General features: G+C 47.2%; 1 protein-coding gene across 1 annotated transcript in view; it reads left to right on the forward strand.

Moving 5' to 3' along the window:
• The first annotated feature begins 6511 nt into the window (after positions 1–6511).
• The window catches only part of MAP3K9 (mitogen-activated protein kinase kinase kinase 9), a 58639-nt gene continuing 48218 nt past the window's right edge, over positions 6512–16932 (forward strand). The window contains exon 1 of the mRNA XM_066608398.1: positions 6512–7614. Within this exon, the coding sequence (XP_066464495.1) occupies positions 7122–7614 (493 nt within the window). The 5' untranslated portion in view covers positions 6512–7121. The remainder of the gene's footprint in view (positions 7615–16932) is intronic.

The raw sequence follows: 16932 nt of genomic DNA on the forward strand, positions 1-16932 counted from the left end.
TGCCTATGGGTGGCTTGAACTCCGGATCATACGCGCAGGTGCCCCACGCAGATCCCGGAATTCAAACCCGCCCGTGGACATGAGGCCTTAAACAGTGTCCTACATAGTAACAGGATGACAGGTCTATCCCTGTATCGCGGCCACCACACCACGACACCATCGTGACCGACAAGCCGCATCAATCAAGTTTTGGAATACCAAGGGTGCATTACATAGACTGAATGGCATAGCCAAGTACTCGTAGTGACTGTTGCGGATATTAAATGCTGTCATTAAAGGGGTTGTCCCGCGAAACAAAGTGGGGGTATACACTTCTGTATGGCCATATTAATGCACTTTGTAATGTACATTGTGCATTAATTGTGAGCCATACAGAAGTTTTTCACTTACCTGTTCCGTTGCTAGCGTCCCCGTTTCCATGGTGCCGTCTAATCGTCAGCGTCTAATCGCCCGATTAGACGCGCTTGCGCAGTCCGGTGTTCTCCCTTCTGAATGGGGCCGCTCGTGCCAGAGAGCGGCTCCTCGTAGCTCTGCCCCGTCACGTGCGGTCCACCGAGGGTGAAGATCCCGGCGGCCATCTTCACAAGGTAAGTCAGAAGTCGCCGGAGCGCGGGGATTCGGGTAAGTACTGGACGGTTTGTTTTTTTTATGCCTGCATCGGGTTTGTCTCGCGACGAACGGGGGGGCTATTGAAAAAAAAAAAAAAACGTTTCGGCGCGGGACAACCCCTTTAATTCATTTTTTTCTCGAATTCAGAATAAATAATAGGCCCCATTGGCTCCTCATGTCTTGTTACAGAGCTCTCAAATCAGTAGTAAGGACATTTATTTTTAATAGTAATGGTGTTTAGACCTCGATAGTCTATATAGGGATGTAGGCATCCATCCTTTTTTAACAAAGAAAAACCTTCCCCAACTGGACAGAAAGATTATCAGAGGATATCAGTTCAATATTTTCCTGAGTGTAATTGGTCAGGCAAAAGAGGATGTAAACTTGACCACAAGGTAGTATAAATCCTGGTATTAAGTCAATCAGGCAGTCATAGGGTCTGTGAGGCAGCAGAGTCTCCTGTTTACTGAAAACATCTGCATTAGCAGCATTAGGAGTTGGATGGCCCGACAGATCCTTCGTAACTGATGTCGTGCACATTGAAAAAAATAGAAGCAGGCACTATGAGTGGCAAAGAGTACCCCAACGGGATACTTGTTAATAGACCCAATGTGCTACTGACAACTGCAGGTGAAGCCAAGGAAGTCCAATGAGAACATAATTAATAGATCTTGGTAGAAACATAGAAAGCAATTTTTTCTTCAAGCAGAACCCCAATCTGCATGTTCAAAGTGATGAACTGAATGACACCAGGCAAGAGCTCCCAGTCAACCCAAGTGATGAACATTGCCTTTCTTAAGGGTGGTGTGGGTATCTTATGCTCAGTCACCATTACTTGATGGATAAAGTTTCCATCTGAATTGGAATCCAAGCAGGCCTCAGAAAAAAATAAAGTAATTCCATGGCTGAAGATCACTGGGAATAAAATTTCTTTGGAGGAACTAGTGTCACCTAGAGTAGCCTCTTCCACTACTTCTAGGTGGCAGTTTCCCAGCTTAGTTGGGAAAGAATGCAGATAGTGACCCTTTTGACCACATTACAGACAAAGGTCCTTGGTGTGTCTTCATTGTTACTCAGTAGGGGACAACTGGGTACTCTCAAGTTCCATAGGTATCTCAGCTGAGGGAGGAGGATATGGTTGCAGAGAACGCAAGAACCGAGGTGCCAGTTGAGCTCTCCTTTTGTCTTGCATGGATTGTGTAATTTACGGAATTGGCTATCAATTCTTGTTGAGAGCACAACTAGATCATTGAGGGTCATAAGTAGTTCATGGCCTGCTTGTTCATCCTTCATTCTACTAGAAAGACCTTACCAAAAGGTTGCCACTAGCATCTGCTCATTTGACTCTAATCCAGAGGCTAATATAAAGAACTGAATAGAGTATACGTATTGACGCAACAGATAGAAGGCAGCTGATGAAGCCCAACCTGACTCCTCGAATACACTCTTGAAGGTGGTTAGAAATGCCTGGAGTTTACTGATGACAGAACTACCATACTCCCACAGTGAAGTAACGCAGGCTAAGGCCTCTTCATTTAGTAGTGAAATTATTAAGCCTATTTTGGAGTGATCAGTAGGAAACTGAGCTGACTGTAATTTAAAATGGATCAGGCATTGACTGATGAAACCATAGAACACCTTGGGGTCTCCTTGATTTTGAGGTGGCAAGGAAAAAACCTCGCGCAGGAGCTGGAGCCACCGGGTTGGGCAACAGGGTGTTTTAAACAGTAAGTTAAGAGGATAACTACCACTGTGTACTGCATACGCCACATGGAGCGCATGGAGCGCACAGCTGTATACCAGCTGAGCGCTAGTTAGTTAGTTATCTCGCTTGGACGACGAGGGTCCATAGTGCCGATCCTAAATGACCACGACCGAGAGCATTGTTCCATGCAGTGTTAGAGGAGGTACCGTTGCCTATCTGTTGCACCCACGAGCGCCGCGGACGACCGGGAGGCCTCCGCCATCCTGCAGGGGTTGTCTATCGATTTTCCTAACAATTACTGCAGTTAGAGCACCGTGGGCTGGGACAGCTTCTGACAAGCGTACAACATAACCAAAAAGTGCAAGTCGTCTCCTTGTTATTGTTTTCGTGATTGACTCAAGCCCCGTGCAAGCCTGTATCTCACTGTTTCCGATGAAGTCAAACCAATGGACACAGAGAATCTGGCGTTGGCAACGCATGTGAAAGGACTCCAGACGCTCAGTGGTTTGTGACAGCAAGGTCCAGGTCTCCGAGCCGTACAATAATATTGGCATTACGCAGGTCTGGTAAAATAGAGCGCTCCAAGTAGAGAACAGTTGGATGCAGAAAAGCGTTCCCGCTTGGCTTCTGCATACCCTGCTTAAAGTGCAAAGTGATCGCTCAACTTAAGAGAGTGCGTGCACAGAGCCATCTGAAAAGAGTCACACTGTGTGCATTCACAAAGTTCACAGGGGCACAGTAAAAGAACGGAAGAAAGTGTGAGTGTAAAACATATCTCTCCGGACTCCCTGCTACCTCACCTTTGAGCACCATAACGTTTATGCTGCTGAAAGTTATGCCCTTTAAAAAAGCAGTATGTCTATCACCTCTGAGGACATCCATCCACTCAATACCTGCATATTGCAAGGTAGCGAGGACAGACTTCCCCAGTAGTAATAGATCTAATATGTTCCCTAAAACGGACAAACGTAGGGCGTATAATCTTTATAATATAATAAAAACCACAAAGAATAAAAAAGCTACATAAATTACGTAACTAGACTTACATGCAAGGGCGTAACTTTAGGGGATGCAGAGGATGCAGTTGCACCAGGGCCCAGCAGGCTTAGGGGGCCTGTAGGGCCCCTCTTCTCCATGTAGGGAGCCCAGTACTATGAATAAAGCATTATAGTTGAGGGCCCTGTTGCAGATTTTGCACTGGGGCCCAGGAGCTTCAAGTTATGCCCTTGTTTACATGTTACAAAGTCCTCTGCAGTATAATCCACAGCACCTAATTTTAGAGATAGTTACTTGACCAGACAATGACAAAAAGAACATTGTCCACACTTGTAATTCCCTCTTGAGATATATAGTCATTAAAAAGGGTTGTCCAAGATAAACGTTCTTTTCCTAAGGGGTCTCCCGGTGTGTAAATATAATAAAGAGCTCCTTGAACTCATACTCACCTCTCCCTGCTCCCAGCTCGTCTCCCGACAGCAACTACTGGTCTCTGCTGCGTTGTTTGTTTACAGGCTGCAGTCAGCCTGTGACATCCCGTAAGGGCGCCTGTCCACAGCCGGATCAGATTTCGCAAGCAGATTTCCGTTGCAGAACAACATTAAAAGTCATTGCGATTTATCGCAGGACTGACTTCAGTGGAAGCTTCAACGCGTAGATTTGCAGCAAATCGCGGCATGCTGCGATTTTTATTACGTAAGCGGAAAATTGCAATGGGTTTGGTACAGTAATAGTGACAGCCCACAAATTGGCCCCAGCGGTAATAGTGATAGCCTACAGAGCGGCCCCAGCGGTAATAGTGATAGCCCACAGAGTGGCACCAGCGGTAATAGTGACAGCCCACAGAGCGGCCCCAGCCTTAATAGTGACAGCCCACAGCTGCCCCAGCAATAATAGTGACAGCCTACAGCGGCCCCAGCAGTAATAGTAATATCCCACAGCTGCCCCAGCGGTAATAGTGACATCCCACAGAAAGGCCCCAGCAGTAATAGTGACAGCCCACAGCGGCCCCAGCGGTAATAGTGACATCCCACAGAACAGCCCCAGCAGTAATAGTAACATCCCACAGCGGCCCCAGCGGTAATAGCAACATCCCACAGAGTGGCACCAGCGGTAATAGTGACATCCCGCACAGCGGCTTCAGTGGTCATAGTGACAGCCCACTGCAGCCCCAGCAGTAATAGTGACAGCCCACATAGCGGCCCCAGCAATAATAGTGACAGCCCACCACAGCCCCAGCGGTAATAGTGACAGCACACAGAGCGGTCCCAGCGGTAATAATGACATCTTATAGCAGCCCCAGCATTAATAATGACAGCCCACAATGGCCCCAGTAGTAATAGTGACATCCCACAGTGGCCCCAGTAGTAATAGTGACATCCCACAGTGGCCCCAGTGGTAATAGTGACATCCCACAGTGGCCCCAGTAGTAATAGTGACATCCCACCATGGCCCCAGTAGTAATGCTATTACTACTGGGGCCAATATAGGGGACACTATTACTAATAGTATCCCCTCTATCAGCCCCAGTACTGATAGTGCCACCTGAGACCCATATACTTACCCCCTCCTCAGCTTGCCGCTGCTGCCGGCATTGATCCCGTGTGCGCCTCGATCAGTGCTGCTAGAAGCGTCACTGAGTGAATACTGGCAGGGGAGCCGCAGCACCGCTGCCGGTATACACTACCGTGGTGATCTGCATGCAAGTGTGATGTTTCCTATTGAAATCAATGATAAACACTTGTGATCCTCTATCACACGGGTAACACGCATGGGAGGATCACAATTTCACATAAGCCATGCGAGGCGTTTTTGCCTGAAAAACACCTTGCATACGCGGGTATAATGCACGTTGGCAAGCGTGATACGAAACATCCAATGCATCGGTATTACTAGAAACTCGACCCGATATCGCGCTCGCCCGTGTGAATGTAGCCTTAATCTGGTTCAAAAACACCTCACATCACATGCGTTTTTTTAAATCGCTGCAACAACAAATAATGGGCGATTCTTCATCAAGACTGCAGTAATTGTTCAATCTTGGACTATTGATCCAAGTAAAAAAAAATCGCTTGTGTGAAGTAACCCATTGAAATGACTGGGATGTGCGCTAAAAAAAAAATCATAGTTCAGTCCGCAAATACATTGCACTCAGGCGCGTGCATATACACATATGCTCGAATGCAGGGGCCCTAGGGTACACGTACATGGATGATATTTCTGTACGATTTTCGGATTTCATTTGAATGGGTATATTCACGTGTTGTTTTTTTTACCTGGCCGGAGAGTCTGATACAAAAAAAAATGCATCGTATCCTATACTTGGCCGAAAATAGCACATGTACACATGCGGGATCGCGTACATCAGGACCGATCTGAGTCACACCCAAGAATATCGGGCACCATTTTTTAAACATCCGTGTGCAGGTACTATAAGCCTGGTTTCCTTTCCTGGAGTCGCTGACATAATTGCTGTCATTAAACGTTATTAATGAGGTCTGTTTCGTAAATAGCGTGATGTAATAAAGGTGATTTGTGCGCTGTTTGGGGCAGCAGTGTGTTTGGTGTACACAGGTCGGCATTTCTCCTCTTGGCAGTTCGCTTTTATTTACTTATTACGTTATTTTGGATAGAAGCGTAGAAAGAATTTGTTTTAATTTGAAAAGTGAAAGCCAATGCGGGGAGGGGGGGCAGTTTCAGTTGTTTCATTTCCCCATTGAAGTAAACACATGAAAAACACATATTTTTATTTATCTTTTAACAAATATAAAAAGAACATTTGTCTGCTTTATTTTCAAAGAAATTAAATCTGTAAATAAATGGGAAAAATCTTTTTTCCGAAGACTTTTAGTCCTTTTTTTTTTTTTTAAATAGGCATTCCTTTCATAACGCAGGAAGATCCACAGACAACAATCTCCCTGCCGAAACGATCTCGCCGCGTCCACCTTGAGCGCCTTCCCTTTTTTTACGTCTTTGTATTCTTTTACCAAATGTAAAAAACCTATTAAAGTTTTGTGAAGAAAAAAAAAGAGCTGAGGGTCAGCAGGTTTGAAGACGAGGGGGGCGTGAACAATAGGTTGAAGCGGAGTCTGTTCGTAATCCAATCAGAACTGGGAACGGGTTTGATGGACGGCGCGATCAGCCAATGAGATGAGTGAGCGGCTCGCAATCTCCCAGCTTCCTTCCCTCTTTTCCCTGACATAGAAGGAGGTGTGGGGGTGCCGGGCGGATGGGTGAGGGCGGCAGATAGCGGGTGTGGGGGAGAAGGAGAGATGCTGCGGGTCAGCTTCTTGATGCCTGCGAGTAAAAGTGAAGCTGTGAAGTTGGCTGTATAGGTGGGAGTATAGAGCGGGCCCAGGTTCCTCTCTTTACGGCCGTGTCCTGTGCTCTTGCAAGTTCTGCTTCCTAAGGAGGTCTGGGCATCTTCCCACCTGACAGCGCTAGGCCCTGTGTGCAGTGCGGAGCTGGGGGCCCCATGATCTCTGCCCCCTGCAGGACTCCCCCAGTGCTACAGCCTTTTGTTCCTGCTGCATTTAGCATCACCTGTCCCTGCACCCCATCTGTGCAGACTCCAGTGCTGGGCTTCCAAGTTCAAGAAATGAAAGCTTTGTTGGAACCTCAATTTTAGGACTTTTTGCAAACTTTTCTCCATGCATTGCAGCCCAGGTTGCACCTGATTGGCACCTGTCAGTGTCCCATTGGGTAGAGTGCCAATAGTACATGCAGCAAGTGACCTCCACATTGCAAGGACTGAAGTGCAGTGCATGGGCACAAGGCTCCATACACCCAGCTTCACCTATGGATCGCTTCAATGGAGCCCCTCAGATCTCTGCTCTCCCTGCCTGGCAGTAGTAAAGCATCCTATGGAGTGACGAGAGGAACATCCAATGCATCAGTATTACCAGTCCCGTTGGTTGCAGACGACGAAGAAGATCAGGATGATCGAGAGAGTACTCCCACTAGACAGGAGTTTTTGGAGGAGTATGATGGGGGTGGTGAAGGAGGAGGAGGAGGTGCTGGAGGGCCACCTTCTGACTCTCTATCCAATCCATTGTATTGGACTGCAGTGTTTGACTACGAGGCCTCTGCGGAGGATGAGTTGACCCTACGTCTGGGAGACTTGGTCCAAGTGCTCTCCAAGGACTCGCGTGTGTCTGGTGATGAGGGGTGGTGGACTGGAAAGATCCAAGACCGAGTGGGCATCTTTCCTAGCAATTACGTGACGAGAACTCAGAGCTTCTCTAGTAAACTACAAGGCAAACGAGTGGAAGAACTACCGTGCTGCCCGGCTTCTGCTCTACAGTGTAAGAGTCTTTGTTTTCTTGCAATCTACATGAATTCAACAGCATTAGAGAGTAACTGCACTTTTTTATTAGCCTAGTCTGTAAATTTTTATTTTTTTTGTACAAAACCCTGATTCAGCTATGCAGTGAGAAATCTGTTTGCAGCTAGCTGCATAGCAGAACGGGGAGCTCCAGCTGTGCCTGCACTGTTCTCTCTAGTGCAGGCACAGCTGGTCCATATAAGGCCAGCTTTATCGAGGGTTTTGGTTTTTATTTATTTCTTTCAAATATTTTGTCTGTGCCTCTGCGGTCTCTCTCCTAGCACTGCTTTGTCCCCCTACGTTGTGTAAGGAGAAGCTGTTCTGTACTGCAGACGGCTTCTCCCCACACAGCACGTCTGTTTCCCGTTGGACCCAATGGACTGTCAGGGTCTCAATACATTGGGTGAACTCTGCTGTATGTGAACCCAATGCACTAGGACCCTGACCGTTCATCGGGTCCGTTGCGAAATGTACACTGTGAAGGAACAGCACGCAGCTGGGGCAGTTAGCTAGCTGCAGACGGATTTCTCAGCATTGTCTTCATATAGCTGAGGAGGGGATTTTACACAAAATGTGCAGAATAGGCTAATAAAACATATTGCAAAAAATACTTATTGCCTATTATGTACATTAAAATAAAGTGCAGTTACTCGTTAAAACGGTCTTATTGATTGTCCTACACACATTTTATAGCTTAGGTTCATGCTGAGATCTTTAACTGGCGCTTTCATCTTTATATATCCGGACAATCACTGTGACATCTGCACAGCAGATCGGCGGACCTATAACCAAATACTGTAGGTCGCCCACGTGTTGTTGCTCCATATGCAAGGATCTCTTAAGACAGGATTCACTGTACTATATTTGCAATACGCAGTGAGTAGAACCCATTGACTTCATTGAGTTCATTCACAAGCACGTATTTTGCATCTGCGATTCCATTGCGGGGGGGGGGGGGGGAGTGTTCTATTTTTCTGCACATCTGCGCAGAGAAAGAACATTTCGCAGTCAATTGGCCATTTCAATGAGAGCATCATTTCATATTTCTTGTGCGCGTAGAAAGTACAGGAAAAAACGCAATTGCGAACGCAAATATACGCTTCTGTGATTCCGGCCTTACCTGTCTCAAGGTCATCCGAGTCCTGCAGTGTTTTACCCTGCAAAGCGCCTCCTGAGCCGCTCGTTGTGCAGGGCCTCACTTAAGTGAAAATGGCCGACTGCAGTTCCTGAAGCGAGGCCGTGCAGGAAGTACTAATCGGGATCGGTGGTGGTCCTAGGCATATCCTAGTGGTATGACCTCACCTTAAAAGATGGGGGGAAACCCCTTTTAAAGGGGTATTTCTAGACCACACTATTAATGACATATCCTCAGAATGGGTCACCAGCATTTGATCAGCTGGGTTCGCTGTTCTGGTTTCCGCCGATCAGTTGTTAAGAGGCCACAATGCTCGGATGAGCACCTTGGCTTCTTCTCCGGCCGGTGATGTCACATGGCCTAAGAACAGTTCATTCCTATTCAAGTGAATGGGACTGAGCTGCAGTACCAGGTGCAGCTGCTATACAATGTACGGTGCTGTACTTGGTATAGATTGAAGTGACAGCGGCGCTCACCCAAGCAGTACTGTTGATTCAACCAGCTGATTGGCAGGGATCTTGAGCAATCGACCCCTGACTATCAACTGCTGACAACTTTCATGAGGATTGGTCATCAACAGTGTTTTGTCAGAAAACCCCTTCGGAATCAACCTGGACAAACAAACGAACATTTTTTAAATTTTTTTATTTATGCATAAAATTAATGATTATCGTTCACTCATCTGAACTATAATCATTGCATCTAAAAGGGCCTTAAAGGCGTTTTCCAGGAAAATACAATTGATGACCTATCCTCTGGATAAGTCATCAATAGTTGATCGGCGGGGTCCATCACTCAGGACACCGACCGATCAGTTGAGCAGGCGCATGCTGTCAGCGCCGCAATAACACTGAGGACAGAGCGAAAGTCTCTGCGCCAGCACTTGTAACGGCAGACACAGCTCTCATTGAAATCAATGGGCGCCGTGCCTGCAGTTACAAGCGTCGACCACTACACAGAGGTCGGCACAGAGACTTCCGCTCTGACCTCTGTGTATTTGCGGCGCTGACAGCATGCGCCCGCAGAGCTGAGCGGTCTGGGTCTTAAGCAATGGACCCCAACCGATAAACTATTGATGATCTATCCTGAGGATAGGTCATCAATAGCATTTCCCTTGAAGACGCCTTTAAGACCCCTTTAAGACGCTATGTGCTGCTCTCACTGGCCAATGACGCTCACAGACAGTACTGGAGTTCTTTGTTGGCAGGTTAAAACTTCCATAGACTTGAGCAATAGTTAAAAACTAAACAAAGCGCCCCGTAGTGCCGTAAGGCAAAAGACAATCGGGAGAGAAAATGGTGGCAAACATTTCGGAATAATGGCACCTGGCTGGCTTGTTATAAGGCACAACACCAATAAAGCTGTTGGGTAGTTGCCGTCTGCCCTCCACGGAAGAGCAATACTCTGTTGAATGATAACGAAGTAAAAGGAACCGGCCGTGCTGTAAACAGGACCCAGACCAGCGTGGAGCACTCAGAATTTGACAAGTAATGTGTCTTAGTAGCAGGATCCTTGCGCTGTTCTGGGTCCTGTTTAGCCTAGGTTCACACAGGGCGGATTTGCCGCGGTTCTGCCGCAGCAGATTCGCCCGCGGCCGCTAATCTCGGGATTAGCCAGCCATGTGGACGAGGTTTCTGAGAAACCTCGTCCACACGGGACGGCTAATCCGCTGCGGTAAATCCGCGGTTTCAAAAGAAGCAGCATGTCTGTTTACTTTCGTTTTTTTGTTTGTTTATGTCACGGCCGCGCTCTCCTCTATGGGAGCGCCGGCCGCAACAGAAAAGCAAGCGGCCGGGCTGCTTCAAAACCGACGCGGCTTAAACCGCGGCGGTTCTCCCGGCGGGAATCTCGTGGTTTTTGCTGCGGCCAAACCGCGAGATTTCCGCAGGGAATGCGGCAAGTGTGAACCCAGCCTAACAGTGCCGCTGGTTCCTTCAAGGTTTCTTCTACTTCATAGAGGTAAGCAGAAAATTATCTAAAAATGGCTGCACAGTTTTTGGGGTTTGTCCACAGACAAGTGGTAAGGGATTCAGCTTTCCTGCTCGGTCCCAGAAAAGGAACTGAACAGTACCGGACGGACCCCATTGATTATAATGGGGTCCGCTGCTTTCCGCCCAGCTGGACGGCTTCTGGACGTCAGAGAATGTGCTGCACGCAGCGCTCTTTCTTTCAGCTTTATCAGCCATATCTGTGATGAAACCTCCAGCCGGATGTTCTGACACAATGTGATAACACCCTAAACACCTTAAATCAGCCAGTCAGATCTGGCAGCCTTTCTCAAGCATCTTCTCCTTGCTGATCTTCTCCAGTCCCCAGGTCATCTCACCGCAAGCCGGCCTTCTTGGTATGGAGCGTCCATTCTCTGCAGTCGTCTTTCTGCAGGTCAGTGTAAGTTACGTTACTAGTGATGTAGCGTTCACTGCCTAGGAAGGAATGCCGATCTGTTGCTGAGACTGCGCATGTGTGCTGTCTCGCTGCGATTGTTCATATGCTGTTGCAAAGAGACGGCACGCATGCTCAGTCTCGGCAATAGCTCGGCACTCTTTGCTAGGCTGTGAACACTACGTCTCTAGTGGCGTACTGTACATTGGCCTGCAGGAACGAGACTGCAGAGAATGAATGGATGCTTCCTCACCGGAAGACTAAGAATCACCTGGCTAGAGGTGAAGTGACCCGGGGTGCCCAGCTACTGCTACAGATGTAATATACATTAAACAATTGTGTTTGTGTATTGTAAAGCTGCGTGAAGACCAAAATCACCCATAACTTGGATGGAAAGCGTAACACTGTCCCAATCAAGTTTAGAAATGCTCTCAGTAGGGCCAAGATAATGTACAACATGGACTCTGTTGTTGTACTGCACTATTTCAAATTATGTACAATTTCTCATCCTGATGTGGTTTTCCTTTAAAGATGTTTCATCAGGGACAATATTACTTGCACAGTGGCACTTAATGAGTAAAAGTGTTACTGCCATTAAGACAATACACTAGCTTATGGTGGAGTTGGAAGGGACCTCCAGGGTCATCGGGTCCAACACCCTGCTCAATGCAGGATCACTAAATCATCCCAGATGTTTGTCTGAACACTTCCATTGAAGGAGAACTCGCCACCTCCCGTTGCAACCTGTTCCACTCATTGATCATCCTCGCTGGCAAGAAGTTAAATATATATATATATATATATATATATATATATATATATACACAGGTAGATTAAAAATTGGCACAAAAGAACCTAAATACATTTTATCTTTGTAATCATGCTGACCCACAGAATAAAGTTATCATATCACAACTTAATAGAATCTATTATACCACCAATTCAGAGTGCAAACACATGAAATAAATGAGTAGTAATCAACAGTAAGGCCAGCTTCACACAAAGCACGAATATGAACCCATTCTTTTGCATGGAGTCATACACATGAGCGGTTTCCTGCACAGCGATGCGGGAAGCAAATTGTGACATGCCCTATCTTTGTGCGTGCTCTCACATCACATCTCCCATTGTTTTCAATGGGGCTGGCGGCCGCATCGCACTACGTGCACGCGGTGTAATGCAGAGTTTTTTACGTTAAAACAATGGAAGAAACTCCACGATCCTCCACTACGGTGGAGGATTGCTTCTTCCCCGATATGATGCGAGCGCGAAATCAGGCGGTCATTCACGTATGAAGTTAGCTTTACGCTGCTGGTCCAAAACTTAGGAGAATACTAGTAATTATTAGGAAATTCTAGTACCAGTGTTTCTGGTGGTGTAATGCGCCACTTACAAATATAATATAGTGAAAGGGATTGAAGTTGGTGAGAGGTTCTAAACCAGACAGCAACTGTGTGCTTTTAGGACCTGTGATGATGTCACCGTCATGAGATCAGTTACCGGGGCTATGAGATCCGCCCCTAATTACATGTCCTAAATCAGCAGAGCCGAACAGCACCCGTGTGCTTACAGGACCTGTGTGATGTCCTGTCATGTGATAATTCACCATCACTGGGGCTCTGAGCTCTGCTCATGATCACATGACTCTGACATCACTATAGGTGCTAAACCAGCAGAGCTGGACAGCAGCCGTGTGAAGCCCTGGTGACTGATCACATAAAATCCCTCATTCAGTGCACAGGGATTAAGGACCCGTGATGACGTCACTGTCATGTGATCACATGATGGTGACATCATCACATGTAACTCACTCAATCACGGACAGGTGGCGTTAGTATTTTGAAGTAGTAATTATTAGGAAATTAGAGTACCAGTGTTTCTGCTGGTGCAATGTGCCACACAGCTTTGCTACATGCATGTCACACACACAGCTCTGCTACATACATTCTTCATGCCATGCAACAGGGATCACAAGCACCACAGCACTCGGGATGAAGGACCTTTGATGAGTCATGCTCCGCCCCTGATCACATGGCTGTGACATCACCACAGGTCCTACATCCCATATAAACCCCCTGCGGCCTACTAACGAACACCTAGCCGGACAGCAGCCATGTGTGTACAGGACCTGTGATGATGTCACTGTCATGTGATCTGGGGCAGAGCTTGTAACTCACGGACGGACAGATGGTCATTAGTATTTTGATAAGCATTCATTACAATGGTGCCACAGTAACGTAAAACCTACACAACCAGTTGTAAGAATAGTCCATTCATTAATCTTAATACATTATATGTAAACTTAAAAAAAAATTATATATCTAAATTAATTATTTATACTGTTGATACAGGCCATAATCAACGTACAAGTTTAGGTATAATGTGATTAAGCCATGGAGTATACAGCGATCTCCACATGCCATGTGCCCAGCACCATGATTGGCATCCTGTGTATGTAAGGCCTCCTTCCCACGAGCGTGACGGGCTCCGCCGCGTAATATTCCGCTGCGAAGCCCGTCACGGCGCCCCCCAGAGCCCCTATACTTACCTGCGGGAGATAGCGTGAAATCGCTTCCCCGCCCACCGCTGCCGCGTCACCGCCCGTCACCGCCCACCGCCGCGCGTCACCGGCCGTGTCACGTGACGCGGCCGGCCGTGTCACGTGATGCGGCCGTGCGCGTCATATGGCGTCATATGACGCGCGGCGGTGGGCGGGAAAGCGTTTTTTCACGCTATCTCCCGCTGGTGACAGCGGGAGATAGCGTGAACGGACGGCTTCCATTGACTGCAATGGAAGCCGTCAGTGCGTACAGCCCGTCCTCACCCGCAGAAAATAGAGCATGCTGCGGGTGAGGACGGGAGAAATCGCGGTGCGTAATTCCGCGGTGGAATTACGCATCGTGAGCATGGAGCTATTAGGTTCAATAGAACCTAATAGCTGCGGGCAACGCAGCGGATTTTCGCCGCGAATTACGCGGCGGAAATCCGTTCGTGGGAAGGAGGCCTAAGACTGCTAAAATGTTCTGGGACTAAATAAAATATTCAAAAATATATTTTAAAAAAAGTTTTCAACACAACCCTTTTTTTCTATTTCTTACATAGAAATATTTATTATGTGTATTAAGAAATAAGCATACTAGTTGTTTTTTTTTACCACAAGGTAAGGCTGGATTAACGCGGGCATATGCGTTTTTATGTGCGCCCGCTGGCACTGTAAAAATGCGCGAATGGGCAGACAAATCTAACGTTTGTGCACCTGTTCAGACTGCACAGGCCCGGCACATAAACGCAGAGGCCGCAATGCCGTTGGCTTGGGGATACAGTTTAGCTTTACTAAGTTGTCTCCCACTTCTCTTTCCCTCGCCGGCTCACCTCCTATCTCCTCCTCTGCAAACAGCCTGAGGGGAGGAGAGACGGGGGAGGGAGTTTAGCAGTCATGCTGCTAAACTCCCTCCCTTTTCCGGCTGCTGTCACTGGCTCCCATAGGAGTCAATGGAGCGGCTGACGTATTCCGGCCAGGAAGATAGTTCCAGGACTATATTTCCTGCCCGGCACTATATTGGCCAGTCGGACGCTTTTACGCCACAGGAATACGCCTGTGTGATCTGATGCATTGGAGTCCAATGTATCAGATGGAAGCGTATTTCGCCCGTACGTGAAAACAGCCACCGATATACTCTCGTGTGAATAAGCCCTAGATGGTGTAAAAAAAATAATTTTTAATTACTAAGTGAATTGCTGTCTTTTAGTCACCTTGCCTTCTAAAAAATGAAATAATTTAAAAGTTTTTTGTACCCCATATTCATACCAATAAAAACTAAAGTTTGCACGGCCTGTAGACTGAAAGAAAAAAAAGTAATGGATCACAGAATATGATGATGCATTGCAACTAGAGATGAGCGAACGTACTCGGTAAGGCCGATTTCGCAATCGAGCACCGCGATTTTCGAGTACTTCACTACTCGGGTGAAAAGTACTCGGGGGCGGGGGGAGGCGTGGTGGAGCGGGGGGGTAGCAGCGTAGAACAGGTGGGAGCTCTCTCTCTCTCCCTCTCCCCCCCACTTCCCTCTGCAACCCCCCGCTCACCCACAGCGCCCCCGAGTACTTTTCACCCGAGTAGTGAAGTACTCGAAAATCGCGGTGCTCGATTGCGAAATCGGCCTTACCGAGTACGTTCGCTCATCTCTAATTGCAAAATTTTTTAATTTTATATATAATATTTTTTTTATACGCATGTTGCAAAGGTATCCCCACCTTCTATACATTTTCCCCCAAACGGGCAGTATTGAGAAAGTGTTAATATAGAAGTGTTCTAGTAAGGAGTATTTGGGTAGGATCTGGAGTTCAGAGGTGATTAATCTCAGACCTGGTGACACATAAGAATACACGCCCTGTGTTGATCTTTGCTGGATTGGCCTCCTATTGTAAATGGTTGCCACACCTTGTGGCTGGAACAGAAACCTCCTCCCTTCTTGTAGTATGGGGATCTGGCCTTGTTTCCTGCTCCTCCGACCTTACCTGAGCAGGTACATTAGAGGAGTCATTCATGGCTGCAGTCTCATGCTGGAAGATCTCTATCACTTATCTGCAATATTCATTAGATTGTTATTCTGGGAATACATCAAAAGACAGGCAACTTATGATCACTATCTGCTCCTGAACCTTTTCGGTAGTCCTACCTTCTTTCACACACTTTTTTTCTTTTGTTTTTTTAGTTGCATATAAAAAAATTACATGAATTTTGGTGTCTGAATTGCTTTTTTTTTAATATAGCTCCCCTAATAACTAAGTGACCTCTGGAGTGCTCTAAATGCCCGTAGCCCCCTGCATGGGGTCGTTGTGGCAGATCAGTGCCATTTTTCATTTGTTTTTCAAAATTCAATAAATAGTTTTTGGGTTTCAAAAGTTAAGTGCCCATTTAAAAAGGCAGTTGTTCATCTATAAATGGAGGCTCTAGTACCCTGCTGGGCAGCCTTCAGCTTGGGTGCAAGATATGCCACGCGGAGGCATGACGGCTCTAGTACCCTGCTGGGCGGCCTCCAGCTTGGGTGCAAGATATGCCACGGGGGGCATGACGGCTCTAGTACCCTGCTGCGCGGCTTCCAGCTTGGGTGCAAGATATGCCACGGGGCGCATGGCGGATCTAGTACCCTGTTGTACCGCCTCTAGCTTGGGTGCAGGATATGCCACAGGGGGCGTGGCGGCTCTAGTACCCTGTTGTATTGCCTCTAGCTTGGGTGAAAGATGTGATACGGGTGGGCATGGAGGCTCTAGTACCCTGTTGTACTACCTCTAGCTTGGATACAATATGTGCTACGGGCGGGCATACCCTGTTGTACCTCCTCTAGCTTGGATACAAGATGTGATACGGGCAGGCATGGAGGCTCTAGTACCCTGTTGTACTACCTCTAGCTTGGATACAATATGTGCTACGGGCGGGCATACCCTGTTGTACCTCCTCTAGCTTGGATACAAGACTGATACGGGCAGCCATGGAGGCGCTAGTACCCTGTTGTACTGCCTCCAGCTTGGATACAAGCTATGACACGGGGAGCATGGTGACATACAGGTACATCTACTTTTCCTGTTACGTGTTGGCCAATTAAAACAGCACTATTTATTTTGTATTTTACTTAATAAAGCAGTAATCGATTGATCAATATGCATTAGGCCCAATTCACATGGGCATATTTGCACTGCGATGGCTTCCAGACCCCGCAGCAAATACTGCCCATAGGACATGCTAAGCAAATCGCTTGTCCATGCACACGAGCGAAAATC

This window comes from Eleutherodactylus coqui, chromosome 6 (assembly GCF_035609145.1).
Source record: "Eleutherodactylus coqui strain aEleCoq1 chromosome 6, aEleCoq1.hap1, whole genome shotgun sequence".
Lineage (NCBI taxonomy): Eukaryota > Metazoa > Chordata > Amphibia > Anura > Eleutherodactylidae > Eleutherodactylus > Eleutherodactylus coqui.